Source organism: Gavialis gangeticus, unplaced genomic scaffold (assembly GCF_001723915.1).
Source record: "Gavialis gangeticus isolate Ggan-Ray unplaced genomic scaffold, GavGan_comp1, whole genome shotgun sequence".
NCBI lineage: Eukaryota > Metazoa > Chordata > Crocodylia > Gavialidae > Gavialis > Gavialis gangeticus.
The window spans coordinates 195,077,368-195,100,307 of NW_017729032.1; the positions used below are offsets into that span (position 1 = coordinate 195,077,368).

Below are 22,940 nucleotides of genomic sequence, written 5' to 3' on the forward strand. Positions count from 1 at the left end.
CAACAGAAGTAATCAGAAGAGAACTTCCTGCTTGGAAAGGAGCAGACCGAACCTATTCCTGTAATTACAATGCGTCAGAGTAGACTCAATTAATTGAGTGTGGTAATTACCACACTCTACCAGACTCCAGCGTCACAGGTATCAGTGTCCCCTGAAAAATGGCGGCAGGGGCGCTTTAGCTAAAGCTTGTTTAGTTAAAGCACTCCCACTGCCATTTTTCAGCTCAGGGATGCCGATACATACCGGGCACTTTAATTAGAGTGACTCTCAGAGCCACCCACTTAAAGCACCTCCTCCCCCCCATTCCCAGAGCAAGTCTATAAACAATCTCTTAAGCTGAATAGTGACATATTACACCCCTGATGGAGTATGATCATGCTTGGCTGCAAATTCTGCCCCAGCATGAAAGGGGAGAGGTTCTGTGTCTTTCCACAATTGTCATTTTTTTTTTGGCTCTGCGCAGAATTCTGGGTGAAAAAAAGTACAAGCCCAGTGTAAGAACCATATACAACATGTAGAAATTTTTGCTGATAAAAGTACAGGAACTCTCCTCTTGACTCTATCCTAAACCTCTATCTTTTAACTAACATGAGAACAAAAAAACAGAACAAATCAAGAAATAATAAGTCACCAAGGATAGAGGGGCTTCCAGTTGAATGCCTGAAATTCAGATTTGATGCATTAAAGCACCATCTTCACAAGACAATTCTGAAGATCTGAAGAGAGAAAAGAATGCCTGAACAATGGAAGCAGACAATAATATGCCCAATTTAGAGGCAGACAAAAGCAGCAATGGGAAAATTACATCAAACCTTATTTGTAAAGAATAAGCAAAGATGTGACAAGGTGAAAAACCATTGCACAAGATAGGAGGAGATGGAAGGTTATAGTTAAGGTGGTTATAGGTCCTTGAGGTCTGTGAGAGAAAGAAGGGGTGGGGGGAAGAGGGAGGAAAGAGAAAGAGAAAGGCAGTTAGGATTTTAGCCAAAGTGATGGATACATTAAAGTTTGTTTTGGAATAGATGAGGAAAGCTGTGGTTGTGCCTACCAATACTGTCACTGAGTTGGAGTCCTACAACAGACCATGGTTTATTCCAGTTAGTTACCGAAGTCTGGACTGAATTTAGAATACCTGGGGCTTCTGTTTGAGCCAAAACTTACTGTATAATCTCAACATTTATTTTGTGCCTGAAGGAAAATATATTTCCAAGCATTACAGAAAAAGCAAACACACAGAAAGTTGTCACTCGCACAACTCACATAACATTGCCTTCTAGAATTCTTCCCCTGTGTATTCACTTGTGCCATTAGGTGACCTAGAATGAGCTGATGCCTTCTGAGCAGAAAACAGTACAAAACACATGATCAGGACTGCTAGGTATTATGTATCTCAGATGGAGTTCATATATGTTTGGTAGCCCTGTTATGCATTCCAACAACTCAGGTGCAATCTCAGTTGCCTGAGCAGAGAGAACCCAGCAGGTGTGTACCTGCAATTTCAACTTTTGAACTTATACTATGGCTGTTCCCCCAAAGTGAATGCTAGACCGCCAGTGGGTCCATCTCCCTCTCTTCCCACCCTCTCCCAGCCACCAACAGTGGCTCCAACTCCCCCTCTTCTAATACAAATTCCCTGTGTTATATCCAACAGTACCTTGGACAGCAAGACTTCAGATTCTCTCTGTACTCCAATACCCCAGCAACCACCTACTCTAGTCTCTACCTGTCTCCTGTTCCAATCTCCAATACTATCTATCTACCCAGGAGTTATTTTTCCACCTCAGCCACAGTACTCTCTACTCCATACTCTTATCATAGACTTCATACATCATACTTTATCATTTCTATCTACCAGAACTTCCTTGACACCCAGCAGTCCTTAACCACTAGAAAACCCAGTTGCTTGCCACAAATCTACCTCCTCAGCAATCTCCCATAGTCCTTGCATCCATGCAGTTATCCTAGAGCTTCCCATTACTTCTCCAGTTTTGTGAAGATCCATGGTCTACCAAGTCTTTGTTCAGAGTACACAGTCTCACCACAAGTTAAATTTTATTTTATAATTTTCATGAAATGTTATAGATGAAACAGAATAAAACTTGGCAACTACAACACTCTTCTAAACTTGATGACACCCAAAGCTAAAGTCTTCTATTCTTTTCACCTTGTTTTTTCACTTAAACACATGGAACATGAATGCCAAATATATAGGCTATTTTAATAATGTCACTATGTGCTTCCGGTGTAATACTTGTAAGACAGAAAAGTATGCTGATATACCCAGAGGATCTGAATTAAATTAGGGTATCTGAGCATTTTTTTTCACAATTCTCTGAATTTGGTTACCTGTTTTCTTAATACCAAAATCATCATACTGAGAGCAACACGTTCCAATACTGACCATAAATTAAAAGAAACAGAAATCTTTTTCTGAAATTCAGTAAGAGAAACTGCTTTACCTCAATGCAAATATGAAATGATTTAAGCATAAAAGAAAGCTTGATGAAGGAAATCTTTAGTGATCACCTGCTGGTTAGTTATAATAGACTTCAGTAAGGGGCAATGGTTTTCAATGCTCAGCTCTAGAGACTGATCTGAGAGCAGAAAGGTAGATGCTGTAGTGTTGCAGATAGATTTGTTTGGAAATCCATGATAGTCAGAGCTGATAGACTGGAATATTGAAATCTTGATGATGTAAAAAAAATTAGTATCCCCCGTTTTCTTGTTTGTAAAATAACTTGATTTATATCAGATTATTCCATTAAAATAAGGAAGAGTAAATTAAGTTTTTCATACTTTCTCACAGTCCTAGAGTAACGGAGCAAACGTATTACAAGTCAGAAACTTTTTCTTTGAAATGGGAGTTTAAGATATTTGCATTTATTGCCCTCATCTCCATCTGATACACCTGTATAAATACACATAACATTAATAGTAGATGCACATAATGAATCATATCCTGAAATTTCCAAGATGAAGGATGTAAAACCTTCATCTTAGAAATTTCAGGATATGATTCATTTTGACTTACATATGACTAGTATCAGTCAAGTTCCCCAGTATAGCACCAATCCTTATTTTTAACTGAAAATTATTATTATTATTTTTCTTTGGCAAATGACACATTTCTCATGACTTTTTTTAGTTGTTTCTCAAACTTAGTAAATGAAAATCAACTCCTTTTCTTCCTTTCATCAAAGGTTTTAATTTACTTTATTTACATTTCTGTAACTTTATTTGAGGTTGATACCCATGATCAGGGCAACAGGAGACATATATTCAATAATAATATAATCAATTCTAATCTATTGCCTAATTTTACCTTCTTGTAGTAACTAGATCATATTCTGTTAGGAAGCCAGTGCAATCTAATCCATCATTATCATGCACTATGGTGCAACTGGGGAAAATAATTGGAACCTGTTTTCTATTACTGGTATGGACCTACACCTTAGTACCTGAATGGTGAAACTTTTCAAAATAAGAAGGATAAATAAATAGGGCACTAGAAAAAGAATGACAGCTATCATATGCTTATTTCAGATTGTGAAAATAACTGTTACAGCAGCTGCAGGTTGGGCCAATTATTTCATGACTGCCATTTTGATATTGCTTCTTGATTTCAGAAAGAGCTCTATCAATTACCGGTTTATTCTACTGCATGTTTTAAAAATTAAGGTATTTTTTCCTGTAAGCTGAACTACATGCTTCAGGCATTATCAGCTCAGATCAGTTCTTGAAAGTAAAAGTATATTTTAAGTGTCATTGGAATAATGTTTAAAAATATCAAAGTTTTTTTTGTCCCTGGCATGGCTGGGAACACTAAATGTTTACTGTATAAATTTATATGTTCTCATTTTCTTAATTCTGAACTGATTTCTCAAAAACAGTGTCAACAAATGAGGAGATTCTGGAAAAGGATTAGAAACAACTTTTCCACAAGTATTCCCGGTGAAGCAGATGAAGGTTGTTCAGTATCAAGAAGAAACATTATGAATACTACATCAGGTGACCACATTTCACATTCTTCATGTTAAACATATTTTCCTTATTGAAGTTTTCCTACAGAGTCATTTATTGACATGAACATTCATTTTCTGACATGCTCAGTGGAAAATACACCTGTAACAGAATATTACACTTGACATTTAATTTTGAAACCACAATTTGCTTTCCAGTGGGAGTTTTACTTGGGTAAGAAGTGCTGAATAGACCCTTTAATATTAGATTTACTATACAATTCTTTCAAGGGAGGAACACTGTGATTTTGAAATGTAAGGTTTTACCTAAGCAATTCCCTTGCTTCTGGAATTTACAGTAAAGGAATTCCTTTTGCATTGTTTGGGAACAATCCAAAGGTAATACTGTGCCTTTTTATTTTAAAATACCATATTGTAGGAAGTAAATGGTATTATTTAGGAAGTGAGATGAGCTATGAGATTGACAGCTATTTAACATGAAGGAATAAGAGATGAGATAACTGTTTATACATACTTCTTGTTGCAACTCTTCCCATCGAGTATTGAATTTTTCCAGTTTCTCATTGATCAGTTCATCCAAGACCCTACCATCGGTTAAAGTCTGTGCCAGCTCCCGAATCTGATTACGGTTGTCTTCTGGATGTCGCATTAAGTTTTCCAAAGACTGAAACAAATTCATAAATAGTATCATGTTGTCTTCTTTCAGACCAAGAAAAAACTCTGAAGAACAATCATATGTTTCTAGATTGTAAGAAAGAAATCTTTCATTTCAAGCATAATCATAGTGGGGACAGAAGATAAAAGTATAAAATGTCATACTGGCACCATCAAATTCTCTGCACTATGTTTTACTAAAATCAAAGACCCAGGTCTTGCAAAGTGTTAAATATGTGATTAATTATAAACATGCGAACAGTTCTATTGAAATGAAGTTTCATTTCTACCTGGGAGAAATTTTACAGTCTTTGCATTCTCCTTTGCCCAAGGAAGGGTCTGTGGGCTTGAAAGTTTGCAAATAAAAAATAATTTTGCAACTATCTAGTTGCCCTAATAAAAGATATCGCCTCTACCACACTGACTGCTATTGACTTCACTGCAAGTCCTGCACTTAGGACAGAACAATCTCATGCACTGGTACAGGCTGAGGGCTGACTGGCTGGGCAGCAGTTCTACAGAAAAGAACCTGGGGGTTACAGTGGACAGTAAGCTCAATATGAGCCAACAGTGTGCCCTTGTTGCCAAGAAGGCTAATGGCATACTGGGCTGCATTGGTAGGTATGTTGCCAGCAGGTCAAGGGAAGTGATTATTCCCCTTTATTCAGTACTGGTGAGACCACATCTGGAGTACTGTGTTCAGTTTTGGGTCCCCCATTACAGAAAGGATGCAAACAAACTGGACAGAGTCCAGCAGAGGTCAACAAAAATGGTGAGGGGGCTGGGGCACATGACTTAGGAAGACAGGCTAAGGGAACTGGGCTTATTTAGTCTAGAGAAGAGAAGACTGAGGTGGGATTTAATAGCATCCTTCAACTACCTGAAGGAGGATTCAAAAGAGGATAGAGCTAAACTGTTCTCAGTGGTGACAGATGACAGAACAAGGAGGAACACAGTCTCAAGTTGCAGCAAGGGAAGTTTAGGTTAGATATTAGGAAGAATTTTCTCACTAGGAGGGCAGCAAAACACTGGAACAGGTTACCCAGAGAGGGGTGGAACATCCATCCTTGGAGGTTTTCTAGACCTAGCTAGACAAAACTTTGGCTGGGATGAATGCATTGCCAATGTCATGATTTCTTACAAACAGAACGCAGTTTTTAAAATGGTATTGCTATAGCATACACCTTGATATCTGATACCAGTTAAGATAGCACTTACATCCAGTGCCTCTGAGATTTCTTCTGCACCTCCCTGGACATTTTCAGTTGCCCTGAGTTTTGACTCCATCTGATTCAGCCATTTATTTTCTGCATCCAAGTAGGACAATAACTCTTGCCAGCATGCCCATACCTCCTGGTGAAAAATGTATATTGAGACTGAAAATTATAATTAAAAGAAATATTGCAAATGGTCATATATAATTATTTTATGAATTTTATCATTCAAAATATGTGGTTCTAGCTTTAATGGTTAATAAAAGTACAAAATAAAAGTACTGACCATATTCTAAATTTCCATGCTGTATTAAAAAAAAAATGAAAATGTGTCTACATAAACCTACAGTCTCTCTTGAAACAGCAAGACAGACCCTCCACCCAAACTATTTTTCCTTATATGCTTCAACCCATACTTATATAAATGCTGTCATCACATATTTAAAAAAAAAATACATCATGGAGCGAAAAAAGATCTCATAAATAGTTGGCATATAACACAGTTCAAAGTAGAGTTTTTTCTAGAGTTTCACATCTATAAGAATTCCATACATGGTCAGAACACTTTCAAGCACCAATGGGCATTTATACTTGTACATTTTTGTCCTACAACACACTGGAGATCCTCTGTTTCGGAGCAGATTAATCGAGTCTGCCCCACACGTGAGCTCACATGCACTGTGCTGTATTGTGTGCAGTTGTATAAATGGTGAAATGTGCATCAGTGCACAGAAAATGGCAGGAGTACGCTTTTGAGCTAAAGCACCTCTGAGGTGTGCACTGCCACCATTTTCTTTGTGCTGACATGCATTTTGCCGCTTATATAACTGCTTTTGTCACAGCGCTGGGCATTTTTTAAAACACTGGAAGTTGGGGGGCAGAGCCTGCAGCAGAATCTGGGGTCTTTGGCCATGTTTGCCATGACCAGTGGCAGTGAGCTTGGTGCAGACCTGAAACTCTTGCTACATGTTGTCACTTGTCCCTTGCCTCATCTAGATCCACCACTGGTGTTGGGCCCCTTCCCATACATCCAGACCTATCACTGGTGCCACTACCACACCTCATGCTGCCCATGCCCTGGGCTAGATCTGGCCCACACGGAGCCCCATGGTACAGATCTGGCCCAAGAACCCAGATGAGTTTGACACCCCTGCCATGATAATGGAGGACTACTTAGATGCTGAAAATAAAATGTACATCCCAGCTGAAATATTTTGGGGGGTTAAATATCTGCCCCCTCCTCCCCAGCTCTATTTTTCTCACAAGGCTAAAAGTATTTAGCTAAGCAACAGTCTGTACCATATTTTATGAACTCTCCCTTAAACCTTATCATCTATTCCTAGTTCAAAATCTCTGTATTAGGTAACTAGTGGTTGCTATGGCCCAAACTACCAATTGTACTACTATTTTACATTAAGATAACTATTGCTTTTTTGTAAGATGAATCAAATTTATATCAGCTTATATCAATATGAGCACAATTTATCATGACAACAGCAAAGGTGGCAAGGGTAAAGGTCTATAATATGCCAGTCCATCTGGTGACTATTTAACTTGTAAAAGGCAGGGTAGATTTGCACCTTACAGCCTAAATCAGAGATGCATAAGCTTTTGCATTTCACTTGTGCCATCTGACTAACTGTAATTTTAAAGGCTGACAAAATAGCTGACCTCCAGAGTTTTGCACTTTCCATTTAATCTGCTGCAGAGTCGCTGGTAGTTAGTAATTAGGACATCAAGTTCCTTTTTTAAGGCCTCATGAGCTGCAGGCGGAGCCCTTGCTATAAAATTATTCACAGAATCTGTGAGAAGCTTCACTTTCACTTCTTTCTGTGCAGCCTCTTCTTTTGCCCTCTGTAAAACACAAATACAATACAACAAAACATCCTTTAGTTTGCTTTCATTTTTGAGGTAATAGATATGTTTACTGTGAATAATAAATACATGTATTGCACAATTAAACAACTATTTGGATCATTCAGAAGAAGAAAACAGTTGTTTTCAACTATACAGTTTATGAGAGTGTTCTAAGCATATGTACCACAATACCTCACTACTTGTGGATTAAATATCTTTTGCATGTTATTTCCAGTTAATCACTTTTAAAATCAATTTCTGTCAATTGGTAGATCAAGTAAATTCTGAGTGTTTTTTTATTAGTGACTGTTTTTAAAATTATTACTTAAGTCTACTAGTATTGAAAGACAGAATGTTTTTCTCCAGTGAGCACCTAGAACATTTGACATAATTTTACAGTCAGTTTCACTATTTCTAGGGCTTAGATGTACAGCATGTCTACACTGTTGTAGTTTAAGTCAATATTGTTAATCAATTTGTGGTGGACTCACCCGCTTGGGCCCCTGCCATGTCCCAGGCCAAAAATTCTTAGTGTTGATTGGTGGAGCCCAAAGAGTTGGGAGGAGCTGGTGCCACCCTTTCCCTGAAGGGAGGGGGCGAGGAGCTCCTGGACCTAATTGGGACCTGCAAACTGGACTTCAGGGAGTGGAGCCCCCTGAGGGAACAAAAGGAGTGTTGTGAGCTGCACGAGGCAGACGTGGTGAGGGACGGTGAGGAGAGAGGAGCTCTGAAGAGACTGTCATCAGAATGTGGCCTGAGCTTTGATGGTGCCCAGGTTGGCACATGAGGAGCCAGCCCTGGGAGCAGCTCAAGGCTGCTCGGGCCCCGCACAGTGCAAAGATTGGTGCACAGAGAGTCAACCCCGAGAGCAACTCGAGGCTGCTCAAGTTAGCTCCCCTACTTGGCTTTAGGCTGGGTAGCCAGATCCCCACAGTGTGGCTCTTCATTGAACTAAAAGAGCTCCAGCATCCAGAGCAGGGCCTCAGAAGGAAAAAGGCTACTGGCATGAGGCTGGGGAACCAGAGCCGGTGAGGGCTCAGCTCCAGTAGGAGCTTCCTGGGTGCCCAGCATGGGGCAAAAGGCCCAGAGGGAGGGGCCCCCAGCTTGAGGCCAACAGCTCCAGAAGGCCTGAGATGGTGCGGGGACCCAGAGGCCAGATTGACAGTGCCCCCCCCCCAGATGAAGGACTGTGAGTTACCGGAAACCTGGGTCCCGCAAGGCAGGCACTCCTGAGCAGGAGACCATGGAAGGAGTGGGCAGGTGAGGGGGAGACCCCACACATCCTCTGCTCCCCAGGGTAGGAAGAGAGTATACCCCAAATACACACTGGGAAGGGTTCTGTGGAACACCCAAGGGGTTTAGGGTTAGAAGACCCTATCCCACTTGAGGGACCAAGTGGCTGGAACCCAGATAGAGTGCATCTCATATCTGGTACAGTTATACTTTCTCTGTTGTATCTATTTTTATTGTTGGTTTGGTTAGGGTTATGAATGTGTTATATATAGTTGGGTATATTAATTCTGTATAATGGGCTGTGTAAGGCTGTCTTTATTAGTTAACCCCTTTGTGGTATAGACTTGCCGGATTCATTGTCCCAGGATCCACTCCTCCTCTGGGCCTTGGGCAAGGGTACTTACCTGAATGGGCAGATTCCATCATGCCAACAGACCTTTATATGTATATTTGTATCTATACCTGTATCTATTTTAATGAGTTTTATATATAAATGTTTGTAACTCAATAAATAGTCTATAGTCAAGAATTTTGGGCTTGGGTTAACTCTACAGAGGAATGAGGGATCTGCCCTAAATTCTGGCATCCCTCTCATAGTACCCACTCTTGCCTATCCATCCCATCCAACTGAGGATAGGACACACCCTTGGGTGTACCTGGGTTACAAATCTAACAGAAAGATACAGAAAGAAGGTGAAATTACACCAAGACTTGGAAGAGACAGATTTGCAGCTATCTGGGGTTGCTGCATGCTGCACTTCATGCTACACTGCTATAACTCCACTTCATCATTAGCTCATGGGGGAGGAATGTACCAGCCTGTGTGGCTTATGCAAGCTGCAGTAAACTGTGGACACACAGTAGAAGTTGACCACTGCAGTTTTATCTGTGATTTCTCCCAAGGCAATTCTATACTGGATTCAAGTAAGCTACACTAGTATGGGACTGCTTTGTTTTGAGTCCTCTCCTTGTTTACAATGCATGTGTGTGTATGTGTGTGTGCTTGCATGCATGTGCATGTGTGCACATGCACGTGTGCATGCATGCACGCGTGTATGTGATGGTATTGCCTGTGGTAAGAGCTGTGCTGGGAAGGTCTGGGATAATGTTTTTGGGAGTGGAGAGGAAAAGAGGAATGGTAAAGGAAATGCAAGAACAGAGGATGACAACTGTACAGTAAATTTTAAAAATAATTAGTGAAAACAGTGTTTGATTGATATAGACTAGCTTCATGGTTAGCTGATAAAACGGTGACAACTGTTCAGTCTTACCCTCACCTGTGCTCTTTCTTAATAGTTCAGTGTTTCTTCCTAAGTACTTGTAAACCAATTGGATCATGAACTTGACAGGTACCTTTAGAAATCACTATGCCATGACTAAAAATAATAAATGTAATATTTATCTTATGTAATCAATTTTCAGGTGCCTTACAGACCTTTAAGGTATCAGTCCTCTGCTCCAAAAGGTTTACAAACTTGACATTAACTTCGCAAAGACTTAGGTACATGTTTACCACTCAACATGTGAGAGGTCCCAGTGAGGGCAAAAGACTTACCCTTGTGTTTAAGTTAAGCATGTGTAAGCCTTTCCAGGATTAGAAATACTCTACTCTGTTGCACCCTTTTGTTGGCAATAGTGTAAATCTGCATCATGCCAGTGGCAGCTTCAGAAAAAAAACCTTCTGAAGTTTAACTGGGCAGAGGAGACACTCAATTGCTTAGGGATCTTTTCAGGAGGTTTTTCATATCCCCCCTAATGTTCTGGGACCTCTACTTGGGCAATATTTAAGGAAGGAAGGGTCATGATTAGTGTCTCCTTCCCACATGGAAGGAAATATTAGCATGGTTGAGATGCAGTAAACTATTTCTTTATTCAGAAAACATAAAATAGTAAATCACAAACAAATAAGATGCTAATACCAACATATGCGCCCAGTCCTGCACAGTAGTCTCTCTCCATTTAATAAGTAAAAGACAAAACTTATCTATCCTGGGTTTATCAAATAATTATCTAGGCTAGGGACAGATGTTATACATAAACCAGTTTAAGTGATCAGAAACTGGTTTAAACCTGGAACAGAACAGATGTTCAGTGCACATAAACGGGTTGGAAAATATCTGAAACTGGTTTGAGATAAAGAATGTAGTATTCAACTTAACTGAGTTGGGTCAAACCAGTTTATGCAATGTCTGTCCCACAGCTCTTGCTGATTTAAGATAAACCAGAGACCACCAACATCCAAGCATGATCTTTGGGCTGGGTGGGGTTCTCTGCTGCACAGCAGAGCTGGCCCCTCCCCTCTGGTCTGTGGTTGCAGCTCCGGCACAGACTTGGAGGCACAGAGCATCTGCCTGGCTTCCCCATGCAGGGGATTATTCCTCCCCCCCCTCTACCTTAAGCAGACAGCTCAGCATTAGCAAGCAGACCACATGCTGGCCACAGTCCATGCTGTGGGAGATGACAGGTAGACAGGCTTTTTGGAGCAGACAGGTAGTTTAGTGTCCTTCCTTGGAAAGCTGTATAAGAAGAGTTCCATTAGCTAATGGAGAGAGACTTTGTTTTCTTAATGAGTTCATAAACACTGAGTTAGGGGTGATAAACATTCCCCGCTGGGCTGCTCAGGAGCATGCAGGAAATAATCAGAGCATCCTGCCAGGGCCTGGTCATGACCTCCTCAGCTCAGCCCTGTATAAGGGAAGGGAGGGCTGCTCTAGCATCCCCCATCTTCTAGCCTGAGCCACTGGCACGCATGTGCCTGCATTTCTGGCATGTCTGTCCGATTACAAAACTGATTTAACCTAGCCAGGTTTAATTAACTTGCAAAGACTGAATTAATTCAGGCTCTGGATTTTTGAATGTCTGTTCCTAGCCCTAGTGGTTAACTACTGCTAACAACTGATTCCTTGAACATTATTGTCCAATTAAATCAATGCTGATTCTGCAAAGAATCGGAATTCAATAAGGCAATAGAAAAACAAAAAACAAAATTTAAAGTAATGAAGTACTGTGAAGATTTAAATATCTTCCAACAGACTCCAAATTGAAACAAATTACTTTAAGCTACCTATTGCTTCACATTTCAGATTTCCCTAAGAGATATAAAAAGGCAACTCCTTTAAAGAGCAAACAGATTGAGTGCAAATTCTGTTCCAAGAGCTTCTGACATAAATTAAATAAGTCAGTTTGTCTTTTACCTTTAGTTCTTCAACTGCTTTCTGTAATTCATCAGGTGTTTTATACTCAAAATCCCTCTCCAGATATTCCTCTTCAGCTTGCGTTATCCATTCATGCATCTCTGACAAATCCTTTCGAAGACTCACAGTTTTATCCAAACCGCCTTTTAGTGCTGCCTTCTTAGCAAAGGCCTTTTGAAAAGAATTATGAAATGATATTTGATATAAGATTCTGTTGCACATATTTAAAGTCCACTATCATTGTAAAGAGCAAAAACTACAGATGTTAACAATGAATCAAACAAATAAGGATCCACAAAAAAGTATAATGAAAAGCTAACACTTGTAATGTGTCCAGAAGTACAGAAAAGGATAACATTTAAGTGGCCACATATAATTTATAAAAGAGTACATAACCTCCCACTGGCAATTTTCCCTTGGCTACTAGGCTTTAGGTAATACTGCATGCATATATAGTAATTCTACATATATATTTTTTCATATCTCTTTTTCAAATACCTGCAGCCTGAAATAATTTTTATATTCACTGCTTGTGTGCATTTTAATAGCTACTACTGAAGAGATGTGTTACGAATACCTATTGACAAAGTATAATTTTAACAGCAGCAGCATATTGAAAAGAATTATTACAGCAGGAATACCATGAAAGTCATGAGGAAAAATTATACAAAACATCATAGAGAACTTAACGCCTTTACAGAGACTACACAGATTGACTGCACGCTTAGCAAATTTGCAGACATTGCCAAGTTGCGTGGAGTTAAAGGGACCCAGAGTGACCTGGATAGACTGGAGAAAAGGTCCACAATCAAAAAGATAAGATTCAACAATACTTAACTAATTTGGGTCAAACCGGTTTAGGCAATGTCTGTCCCAAACCCTTTGCTGGTTTAAGATAAACCAGACTTCCACAGCATCTGGGCATGCTCTCTGGGCTGGGTGGGGCTCTGTGCTCCACAGCAGAGCTGGCCCCTCCCCTCTGCACCCTGGCTGGAGCAGGCTGCTCTCCCACTTCAGCAGAGACTCTTCCCACAGCAGAGACTGCAGGCTGCTCTCCCACTTCCTCTCCCCACTCCCTGCCAAGCAGGAATTCCCCCCTCCCCTCCATCTTGCTGAGAGGTGTCTGTCTATTAGCTAGCAGACCATATGCTGGCTACAGTCTATGCTGTGGCAGATGGGACACAGGCAGAATCAACAGGTAGCTGGTAATGTCCCTTTGTTGTTTTCTTAATGGGATGATAAACAGTTAGGGGTGATAAACACTGCTATCAGTTCCCTGCTGGGCTGGTCAGGAGTGGGGGAACTCCTCCCTAATCAGAGCATCCTGCTGGGGGTGGGCCATACTCCCCTTAACTCGGTGCTATGGAAGGTAAGGAAGGGTTGCTCTAGCACCCCTCTTCCCCCTCTCCTCTAGGTTCTAGTCTGAGCCACTGCAGGCATGTGCCTGTATGTCTGGGATGTCTGTGCAGTTACAATCTGATTTAACCTAGCCAGGTTAGACTAACCTGAAAAGACTGAATCAATTTAGGCTTAGGCTTTTTGAATATCTGTCCCTAGCCTATGAGGGTGGTTAACTATTGGAACAGGCTACCTAAAGAAACTATGTAATCTCCATCCTTGGAAGTTTTAAAAATCAGGTTGGACAGACAGCTGAGACTGTTTAGTCAAGGCTGATCCTGCCTTGAGCAGGGGTCTAGACTAGATGACCTTGTGAAGTCTCTTCCAGCCCCACTTTCCTATGATCCTAAGTTCAAGTCAGTCAAATGGAATTTCTCCTGCAAAACCAATTAAGTGGCTTCAGAAGTCAAAGAAAAGACTTTTTACAATGAATAGTATTTTTTTTACTAATTTTTTACTCTGGACAGATATAATTAATCCACTTCATAAACAGAAAGTCATTTCTATAATCCAGGCCTTAATTCCTCTATTTATAAAATAAGGACAACAATATTTACTGACTTCCTTACTTTTTCAATTATCATTTCTTTCCCTCACCTAAACTGTTTATCTCAGTAACAGAAACCTTTAAACTAGCAGCTTGAAATATCTGTTTTTTTCTAGATTTTTTTTGAAAAAAAGAATTAAAAAGGACCTCTTGAGTCACTGAATCCAGTCTTCAGCTACCACAGGAAACCACATCACAGAATGTCATTCATAAACATTTTATAAAAGTATCTTTATGGAGCTATATTTTGTGAAGGCTGGCTTTAAGCATTTTGACCTTGGCTTGCTTCTTTAAAGAATGTTACTACAGTTTTTGTCTGTGAACAGGCACAGTATAGGGTGATATATGCCTTCTTATCTTTAGATCTATTTTGGGACATTCTTTATTCTAATCACACTCTCTCTTCTTGGTTAGCTATCATTACCAAAATTGCTATCTCTGGTAAGAGGTATGAAAGACAGCAGAAGGGTTTGTTGTTGTTGTTCTTGAGATAAAAGTACAATAAATGACTTATGACAAAATTAGCAGAATGGCATTTTATAGTTATTACCCAATAACATGGGAAGAGGTATGAGAACATGGGGGCCAAAATCTCATTCTGAAAGTGAAGGTACTTAAATTTTTGTACATTTATCATTTTAAAAAATGCAAGCATGGAGCATCTTTAATATTTTTTTAAACAATGTACAAACAGATGTAGTGAAAAATACCTTTGATTTAACAAAAAACAAGCTAAAGTGGGTGAAACATGAATAGAATACTTGCAATAACAAACCATTAAATTGAAAGGATTATCATTTTAATCCTTTTAATCCTTAAAGGATCTTTTAATCCTTTTATCTTTTTTATACAGAGCCTTAACTTTGGAGTGACTACTGTTAACTCCCTGATACCCTCTCTTAGCAAATAAAACTACTGGTTTACCATGAGCATAGTAAAATAATATGAAGCATCCTGCTTTTTGAGGCCTACCAATACATCTATATCCACATTTTAGCCATACATTTGAGGCCCTAAATTAGATAACTAGATGAATAGAGAGAAAGAATGTCAAGGTACTGAAGTCTAAATACAAGTAACAATTTAGTGTGTTATGACTTCTTATTCGGTGTAATGAACTATACTCAGTAATGAGCAAAAAGACATTTTCAGTGAAAACTGAATAAATACAGAAGCTCATTAGTTGGTAAATTGAGAAGGTTTTGGATAAAGCATTCTAGATCATAGAAAGCTAATTTTACAACAGCCATGATTAATATAGCAAGACTGAATTACATAGATTAAGAGAGCTACTCTCCACATATTTCTATATGCTAGATAAACTTTCTAAGATGGAAGGTTAATTACCGTGGACCAGGAATGTCTAGATTTTTTTCTCACATTCATTGTCTATGCCAAGAAAGGGAGGAATTATGCCAATGAAAAATCTGAAAGTTAATTAAAAGAAAGACAGACACAGCAAGAGACTTAGTACCTGTTGGCAAATGTGATCCCATTGAGCATTGAGTTCTTTTAGTTCTGTCTGTATTCTGGAAGCAAACTCTGGCTCTGCTTCATTTCTCATCTTCTTTCCAACCTCATTAACACTGTTCAAACTGGGCTGGATTGTCTGGATATCATTTACTAAGGCCTAAAGGAATAGCAGAGGTTTATGCAAGCAGCATACAAAAATACAGTTGTAGATATCCCATCTCTAAATAAATAAATAATTGGTGTAGGTTTGAACAGAATTTACCACAATCAACGTATATAACATTATGTAAAATACATAGAGTGGAAGAATGAGAAACCTTTAATTAGTTTATGAGATTAGTTCTTCTATGAAAGATATAAAACAGTTTTACCTTCAGTGTTTAATTGCTCTTAATAAACATTTATACAATGTTATAATGTAGTATGGGTTAAGAGAGAAATGGGGCTTCTTCTGAACCATGTTAGTACCTCTTTTCTCATGTTCATGATACAAATGGATTGTAAAGACATCTTGCTTGACTATCAAAGAGTTGTCCCTGTAGAGGTGACTCCAGGAAGTGACTTTCTGATAGTGGCCAAATTCAGGTTTTGGTCATGTTATTTCCAGATACTGAGCTGGCCCTGAGGCTGTAACTATATAAATGTAAATTGGATCAGTCCAAAGGCTGTTTTAAATTGCACAAGGGAATGAAGTCCAGCCTTGAGCCTGCCCCAGTCCTGTATTCACTTAAATTAGTGACCTAAGATGGGTAGTAGGCAGTAAGAAGGTATCATAAAACTACTTTTATACTCAAACAAACAGCTAAAAAAAAGCCCCAATATTTACAATCTAATTTTAACACCCAAAGCATAAAGAAAAAAAAGGGATATTTAAGGGAGGGTGGCACGGTATGTAAAGCAAACAAAAATGTGTTGCATTAGAGAGATGGTAGTAGGACTAATGAGAAGGAATAAATTGAAGAGAAGAAGTCAAAAACAGTAAGCAAGGCAAAAGAAGTGGGTCCTAGGAAAAGAATGTGGAATGTTTGACATCTGGAAGAAGGGTTTCTATCAAACATTGCGTGCAATATGAAAAAAGAAATGAAGGCATAATAGGGAGAGAAAAAACAGAAAAGAAAGGTAGAGCAGAGAACACCTAAAATGAGAGAGAGTGATTAGAAACTCAGATCACATACAGACATTATGTTTCTACCAGGAGAATTGCTACTTTCCCAGTGGAACTAGGAGTGTACAAACATTCATCCAATTTCTTCTGGAGGAAGATCTTACAGATTCGGAAGTCCCCCAGAAAAAAAAAATTAATGGTGGAAATTTCTCAGGAAATTGGACCTACAGAGTTTACAACAGAGTGGTGTATCTACATGATATGGTTCTGGGGTAGTTTCTAACCAGCTCCAGGTTGGGCAGGGATTTCCCCATGCAGCCTGGGGCTGGCCAGGAGCTGTCCTGCTTCTGGGGCAGCGTCCAGTCTGGAGCTGGCTGGCAGCTGCCCCAGAAGCAGGATAGCTCTTGGCCAGCCTTAAATTGCATGGTGATTTCACTCCCTAGCCCAGAGCTGGCTGGAACCTGCCCCAGGATCAGACAGCTCCTGGCCAGTCCCAGGCTGCTCAGGGAAATCCCTGCTCAGCCAAGGGCTACCTGGAAGCTTCCCCAGAAGTGGGACAGTTCCTGGCCAGCCCCCAGCTGTGTGGAAAGCCAAGTTGGGCATGGGGCTTGTCCCCATGTGCAGAGGGCTAGGAAAGCTCTGCAGCAGCAGCTGTCTCCCAGCTCCCTGCACATGAGGACACCTCCAAATGTGTACAGGACAAGAAGATAGCTGCCACTGCAGCTGGAAGAGTTCTGCTGGCCCTATGTGCATAGGGACTACCCCAGTGCTCCCTGCCAGCCCCCAGGATAACACTCTGGGGAGCCTGGAGCTCCCCCTGGCTGTTGCAGGGAACCAGAACAGGGTAGGAGTAGCCCTGTACCAGGCTGCTCCCCTTGGGAGCAGATTTACTCTCAACAGGGAGCATGTGTAGATGTGCTCCCAGGGGAGGCTTACTGCACAGTATTTTATCACATAGTAAGACTTTATAATATTAATAGCACATGTAGATGTGCCCAGTAAAAGATAAGATTTTGTCCATGTAGCTTATAAGGAAGGAGCAATTTGAAACATAGAAAGTTGCTCAAGAGTTTGTAACCCTGGGAGTTCAATGTTTGTGTTTCACAAGTCTACTTACTGTGCCAAAGCACTTACAGAGTTTATAAATTTCATTAAACAAATAGATATGGATTATTAAAGGTTACAAGATTCTTTGCACTTACAACCTTGGTTGGGATAGTCAGAAGAGTTTGTAAGCCCTGTGATAGAAATATCAATATTTCATGATGCTCTAACACTACGGGAACAACCCTGGAATTGTAAGTTTTGTGGGAATAATGGCTATAATTCATAGTCCTCATAAGTCCTTCTGGTGAAGTCAGAACAGCCTATAAATAATGAGTGAATAATAGGTATATCAAAAAGCTCTTCTGGCACAGATTACATAATAGACAATAAATATACATGCAGAGTCTTCAGTAAGTCAAATAGATGGTTTTCAGAAAATTGGATAATAGTGAAGTCACATTTCCCCCCCTAATGTTTATAAAGTGTGTGCTTTTTGTACAAAATGTGAGCAAGTTACTATATGTACCCTACAGTGTCTATAAAAACGAGATCTTTTTCATGATAATTGTGTGTGTCAATAGACATATGAAATATATTTTGAACAAGTTATATAAAACTTGATGTCAAAAACTTCCCATCTGAAAAAAATGTGGCCAGTAACTTAAATAAGAGAAGTAGATATTTAACACCTCTGAAAACAAGAAAATTATTTTCTAAGAATGCTAGAATTAAGGTCTTTGGGAGGGGTTGACTGGGTTTTTGAAAACTATATGTTCTACAGAGAATGCTTACAGACAATGCTCACAATTCAGGTATACACACTTCTGACACATCAAGCATAGCCTGTAAATGCCATGGGGCACACTACTTTTATTTAAGAAGTATATATAAGTTCTGTTGGTTAAGTCAGCAAAGTTTCTAAATTTTGTGAGTAGGGAAATCATGGAACTACTGTATAAATAAGATGTTTCCATTCTCCCTGTGCCCAAAGGAGTGAAGGAACTCTCATAAGTAAAGCTCTTTTTATCTGTTTAGGTATATTTACTATACCCATCCCACGACAGCTGAATGTCTACCAGAAAAATTGTCACCAAAGATGTGCCTGTTTTGTCCACACTGTCAGTCATTTTCCCGATGCTGCAGAATGTGTGTGTACTCATGGGCCATTCTTAAATGCATGTTTCTTTTTTTGCTGTTGTCTGTGCAGCCTGCCACCTTTATTTCAGGCTGCCTAAAAAAGGTGTTACTCTGTAATGGAAAAAAAGCCAATTTTGTCACTCTTTTTGCTAAATAACAAGCTATCATAACATTGTTACAAGAAGAAAAGTAGAAAATAAATATGTTGTTCCCAAGAGATGGTCATCCTAAATGCTAATTATTCTTTATAATTTAATTTGTACAAGTATATAAATACTAGGTGTTTTCCAAATGATAAGAAAGTTCCCCACCCCAACTCCCTCCAAGAATGTAATAGTATAAGAATTTTCCTTCCTTTAACTTTCTTTTCTTTCCTGTTCTACCCAAGCTAGAAATACTGTAATGATATAGTAACACTGTATTGGCCTCCTTTTGGTATATTCAGCCTCTCACCCTAACCCCTTTTAATCACTTTCTCCAAAACCAGATAACTGAGAGGTTCTTATCAATTGAATAAATGAAAGAAAACAAAAGCAAAGCAGAGTCAGATTTAAATTTATTTTTGGAGAGGATGAAGAAACTGTAGTGTGGATACGTGTAACAAAATATTTCGAATGCCTTTCAAACATTACAGAGGGCCAGCTGGACATGCTTACAAGCACTTTGAAATGTTCCCAAAGTGGCTGAAAGACGCCAAAATAGGAACTCTTGAAACAAAGTTCTATTTTATGATGTTTTAATTCTTGGTTCATCTAGATGGGCAGACGAGTCAAGTAAGGTAGATAGCCTGCTAGGTCTATAGCCACTTGGTCATGCTCTGGGACCTGGGGCACTGCTGGATCACCCTCACACATTCCTGGACCCACATACCTGCCAGAGCTGGGGCTATTTACTTCTCCCACAATGTCTCCTACTGCCAGATCCCTGAAAACTTCAGGGACCCCTGCTGGCATCAGAGATAGGCTCTCCAGTCCAATGCTCTCTGAGAGGGAGAAGGATGTGGTAGAGGGGATTGGAATCAGAGCATCAGACTTCTCATGGCAGAGGGACCCTCCATTTGTAGCATGAACTGATCTAATGTAGCTGATGTTAACACAGAGTGTAATAATAGTGAAATGTAGCCATGTTACTTTTGTCCTGTAAGCAACCTGAAAACTCCATTTTGTATCCTTCTGCTTGACTTAAGTGAATGAACTTCGCAAAGCCTTTATGCATGAGTGTGTGTAAAAGGGTGAATGGTGAGAGAATGGCATAGGGACAGGAGAAGAAGATTTAACGGTTTATGTAAGCAACGAGGCGCCAAATGTAAGTTACCAGTCACTAACTAACAGCTGAAGAATCCCTTTAAAGCTCGAGGGCACAAAGGAGACAACAGAAGAAATTCTACCAGATGGGCAACAAGAACAGTCCAAGGCTAAGATAAGCTGAAGACAAATGAAGAACAACTGCAAAAAGAGAAGCTGAGTATGGAAAAACCCCGAAGCACTGAAACAACAGATGCCAATCCCTATAAAAGAACACACTGAAAATCCCAAGTTGGGTGAGTCTTTTTTTCTACTGCTGTTTCATCAGAGCACAGGTGCATCTGTTCACCCCGCTCCAGCTGTTATCTTCAAATCTGCTATCTTCAAATCATCATCTACTCAATAAGCCTGGGTTGGCCACTCTGGGCTGATGTTGAGCAACTATTGCTGGTAATTATATCTGGTGTATGTGGGGATGAAATGGTTGTTTTATGTATGTGTATGCCTGTGTGTAATGATGTGTATAATGATTTGTGTGTGTTTGTATGAATGGTGTGTCCGAACTTCTATGTCTAACTCATGTAATCAACAAATGTGGCACCTTGCCTTATCCCTCTTTATGAAGTCTTGCTCGTGATTTGAGCAATTGGCAATTTGTGTAACACATTAACACATTTACCTCTGCTCTTCAGCTTTCTTCTCTCCCCTTTACCTCCTGCCACTGTGATGGGGTGAGCGAGGAGTAGAGCAGCAGGTTGCTGTAGCAGACATGTTCTGGCACTAGAGCAGGCTGCAGCATTTTGAAACATTCCAGACAAGAATGTGCAAGAAGCACACATGTCCCTGGGATGAAATGTTTCCAGTTTTGTCTGTGCTGTCTGGCTCAATTATTGTTCTATACAAACCTGCCTATTCAACTGGAGACACACACACAACAAGCAATCACATTAGAAATACTTACTGTGCACTGTTCAAGCTGTTTTTCCAGTGCTTCTGAATCACCAAGGGCAGGCCATTCTTCCTTCAGAAAAACATCCACTTCAGCCATCCATTTCTTCAGGGTTTTAGTGTCATTCTGTTTATCAAAAAGATATATTATTGTATCATACAGACAGTGACTGGTGGTGATATTACTCATCATGGCACTACAACAACTTTATCACAATTTAATTTGGAGATTCTAAAGCTGTCTGAAACTGCAAACAATCAAAATCACTTTTTGGGGGGACTGCTGTTGGCCTGTATTCTGATGGTTCTTCTCTGAGCTATTTTTGTTTCAGGAATGAACAGCTCCCTTTACATTAATAAGTTACAGAAACAAAATCAATGTAAGCAATACAGGAACCTTGGCTTCAGCTTCTTACATAACAACAACAATAATAATAATACTTCACTTGCACAGAGACAGTTATATATATCCCACCTTGTTAAAGTTCTCAGATTATTTGCACTTGCCAGTTCTGTAAGGTTAACTTGTTTCATTAACTGGCAGAGCTCAGTATGCAAAAAATGTCCTTGCAAAATAAAGCAGAAGACCTACACTTGCTTTGTTAACCATGGTAGAGCAAGCTGCATGATTCTCTGGAGGGCACAAAATGAATCAGCTAGGAGGTATACAGGAATCCTGATCTCAGTCCCCTCTTCTACCTGGGAGACCTTACATAAGCTCATGGCTCCAAGAGCCACTCTAAAGCACCTGGACTGTCACATGTATCAGCGTTCCCACACTGAAAAATGCTGGCAGGTGTGCTTTAACTAAAGTTCTCTGAATGAGCTTTAGACTGCAGATATGCAGTCACTCAAAAACGGACCTCAATCCCACAACCACACAGACTCAACAGTACATGTCTGTTGAGTCTGGGGAATCACTGTAACTCATGGCACTTTCTGCAAAGTGCCATGAGTTACAGTGGGAAGTGCAAGTCTGTTAGCACCCTAGGTGTCCAGCTTCATTGGCAAGTTCCCTAACCACTCAACAAGTGAGACTAAAACATGAGAGGATCCTTGTAGCAGAACTGGCTCTGAGGGTGACTGTGATACTCCCTGGTTTCTAAGCTATACTCATACTGCTCTGGTCTTTCAGGGTACTCTTCTTCCTTTTTTCCTTGCTGCCACATCTTGATGGATATTATAATCCATATGCAGATTGCCCCAGTTCATCTCACCACAACTTCTTGTGCCTGACTGGCACCAGTCCTGCGCTTCAGACACTAAATCACTGTGGCCCTATCTGTGTCTTGGGTTATAAGTTACCATAGGGACAACCATCATAGCCTTCTGCCACCCCCAAAGCCATACCCATACTTCTCAGGTATTACTCAGTAGCACCTCAGAAGGGGCCCCTTGGCCCTGACCCAACATTTGGCCCTTTAGGCCCCAAACTTTTGCCTGGGCCCTAGTCTTCCAAGCTTTGGCCCTTTTTATCTGGATGCACCCCTCAGCCCAGGTCCAGTGCCTTGGACCTTGGCTCCTGGGTCTCAGCCCTGCCTTGCTCTCATGTGCTCTGGGCCCCTGGCCCTATCTCACTCTCCTTCCCATCTGCTGGTTTCCCAATCCTAAACAAGGCTGCTACCTAATCCTGTCCCAGGTAAGGCTACTCTTTCACTGTACAGCCCCTTGAGGTCCTGGGTCTTTACAGGGCTTTATGCTGAGTGCCCCTCAGGTGCCCCTGTTGCCTCCAAACCAACCCCATAGCTACAACCTAGTCTTCTGGTTAAGCTTAAACACAACAAAAATTTAAGCAAACTGCTTTGAAACTAAAAATCACCCCCACTTTGGGTCACCACCCCTCTGCAAATCATATTTTACCTTTAGCTCTCTCCTTCCAGCTTTCTTGAGTGGCTTGGGTGCCTGTGGG

At 40.3% G+C, this 22,940-nt stretch overlaps 1 protein-coding gene across 1 annotated transcript in view; it reads right to left on the bottom strand.

The window, feature by feature from the left end:
• DMD (dystrophin) overlaps nt 1–22,940 on the bottom strand; it is a 2,221,918-nt gene that overhangs the window by 1,539,350 nt on the left and 659,628 nt on the right. The window contains exons 22-27 of the mRNA XM_019523954.1: nt 21,045–21,158; nt 15,552–15,707; nt 12,133–12,303; nt 7,520–7,702; nt 5,853–5,987; nt 4,495–4,644 (exon numbers count right to left, since the gene is read on the bottom strand). Of these exons, the coding sequence (XP_019379499.1) occupies nt 4,495–4,644; nt 5,853–5,987; nt 7,520–7,702; nt 12,133–12,303; nt 15,552–15,707; nt 21,045–21,158 (909 nt within the window). The remainder of the gene's footprint in view (nt 1–4,494; nt 4,645–5,852; nt 5,988–7,519; nt 7,703–12,132; nt 12,304–15,551; nt 15,708–21,044; nt 21,159–22,940) is intronic.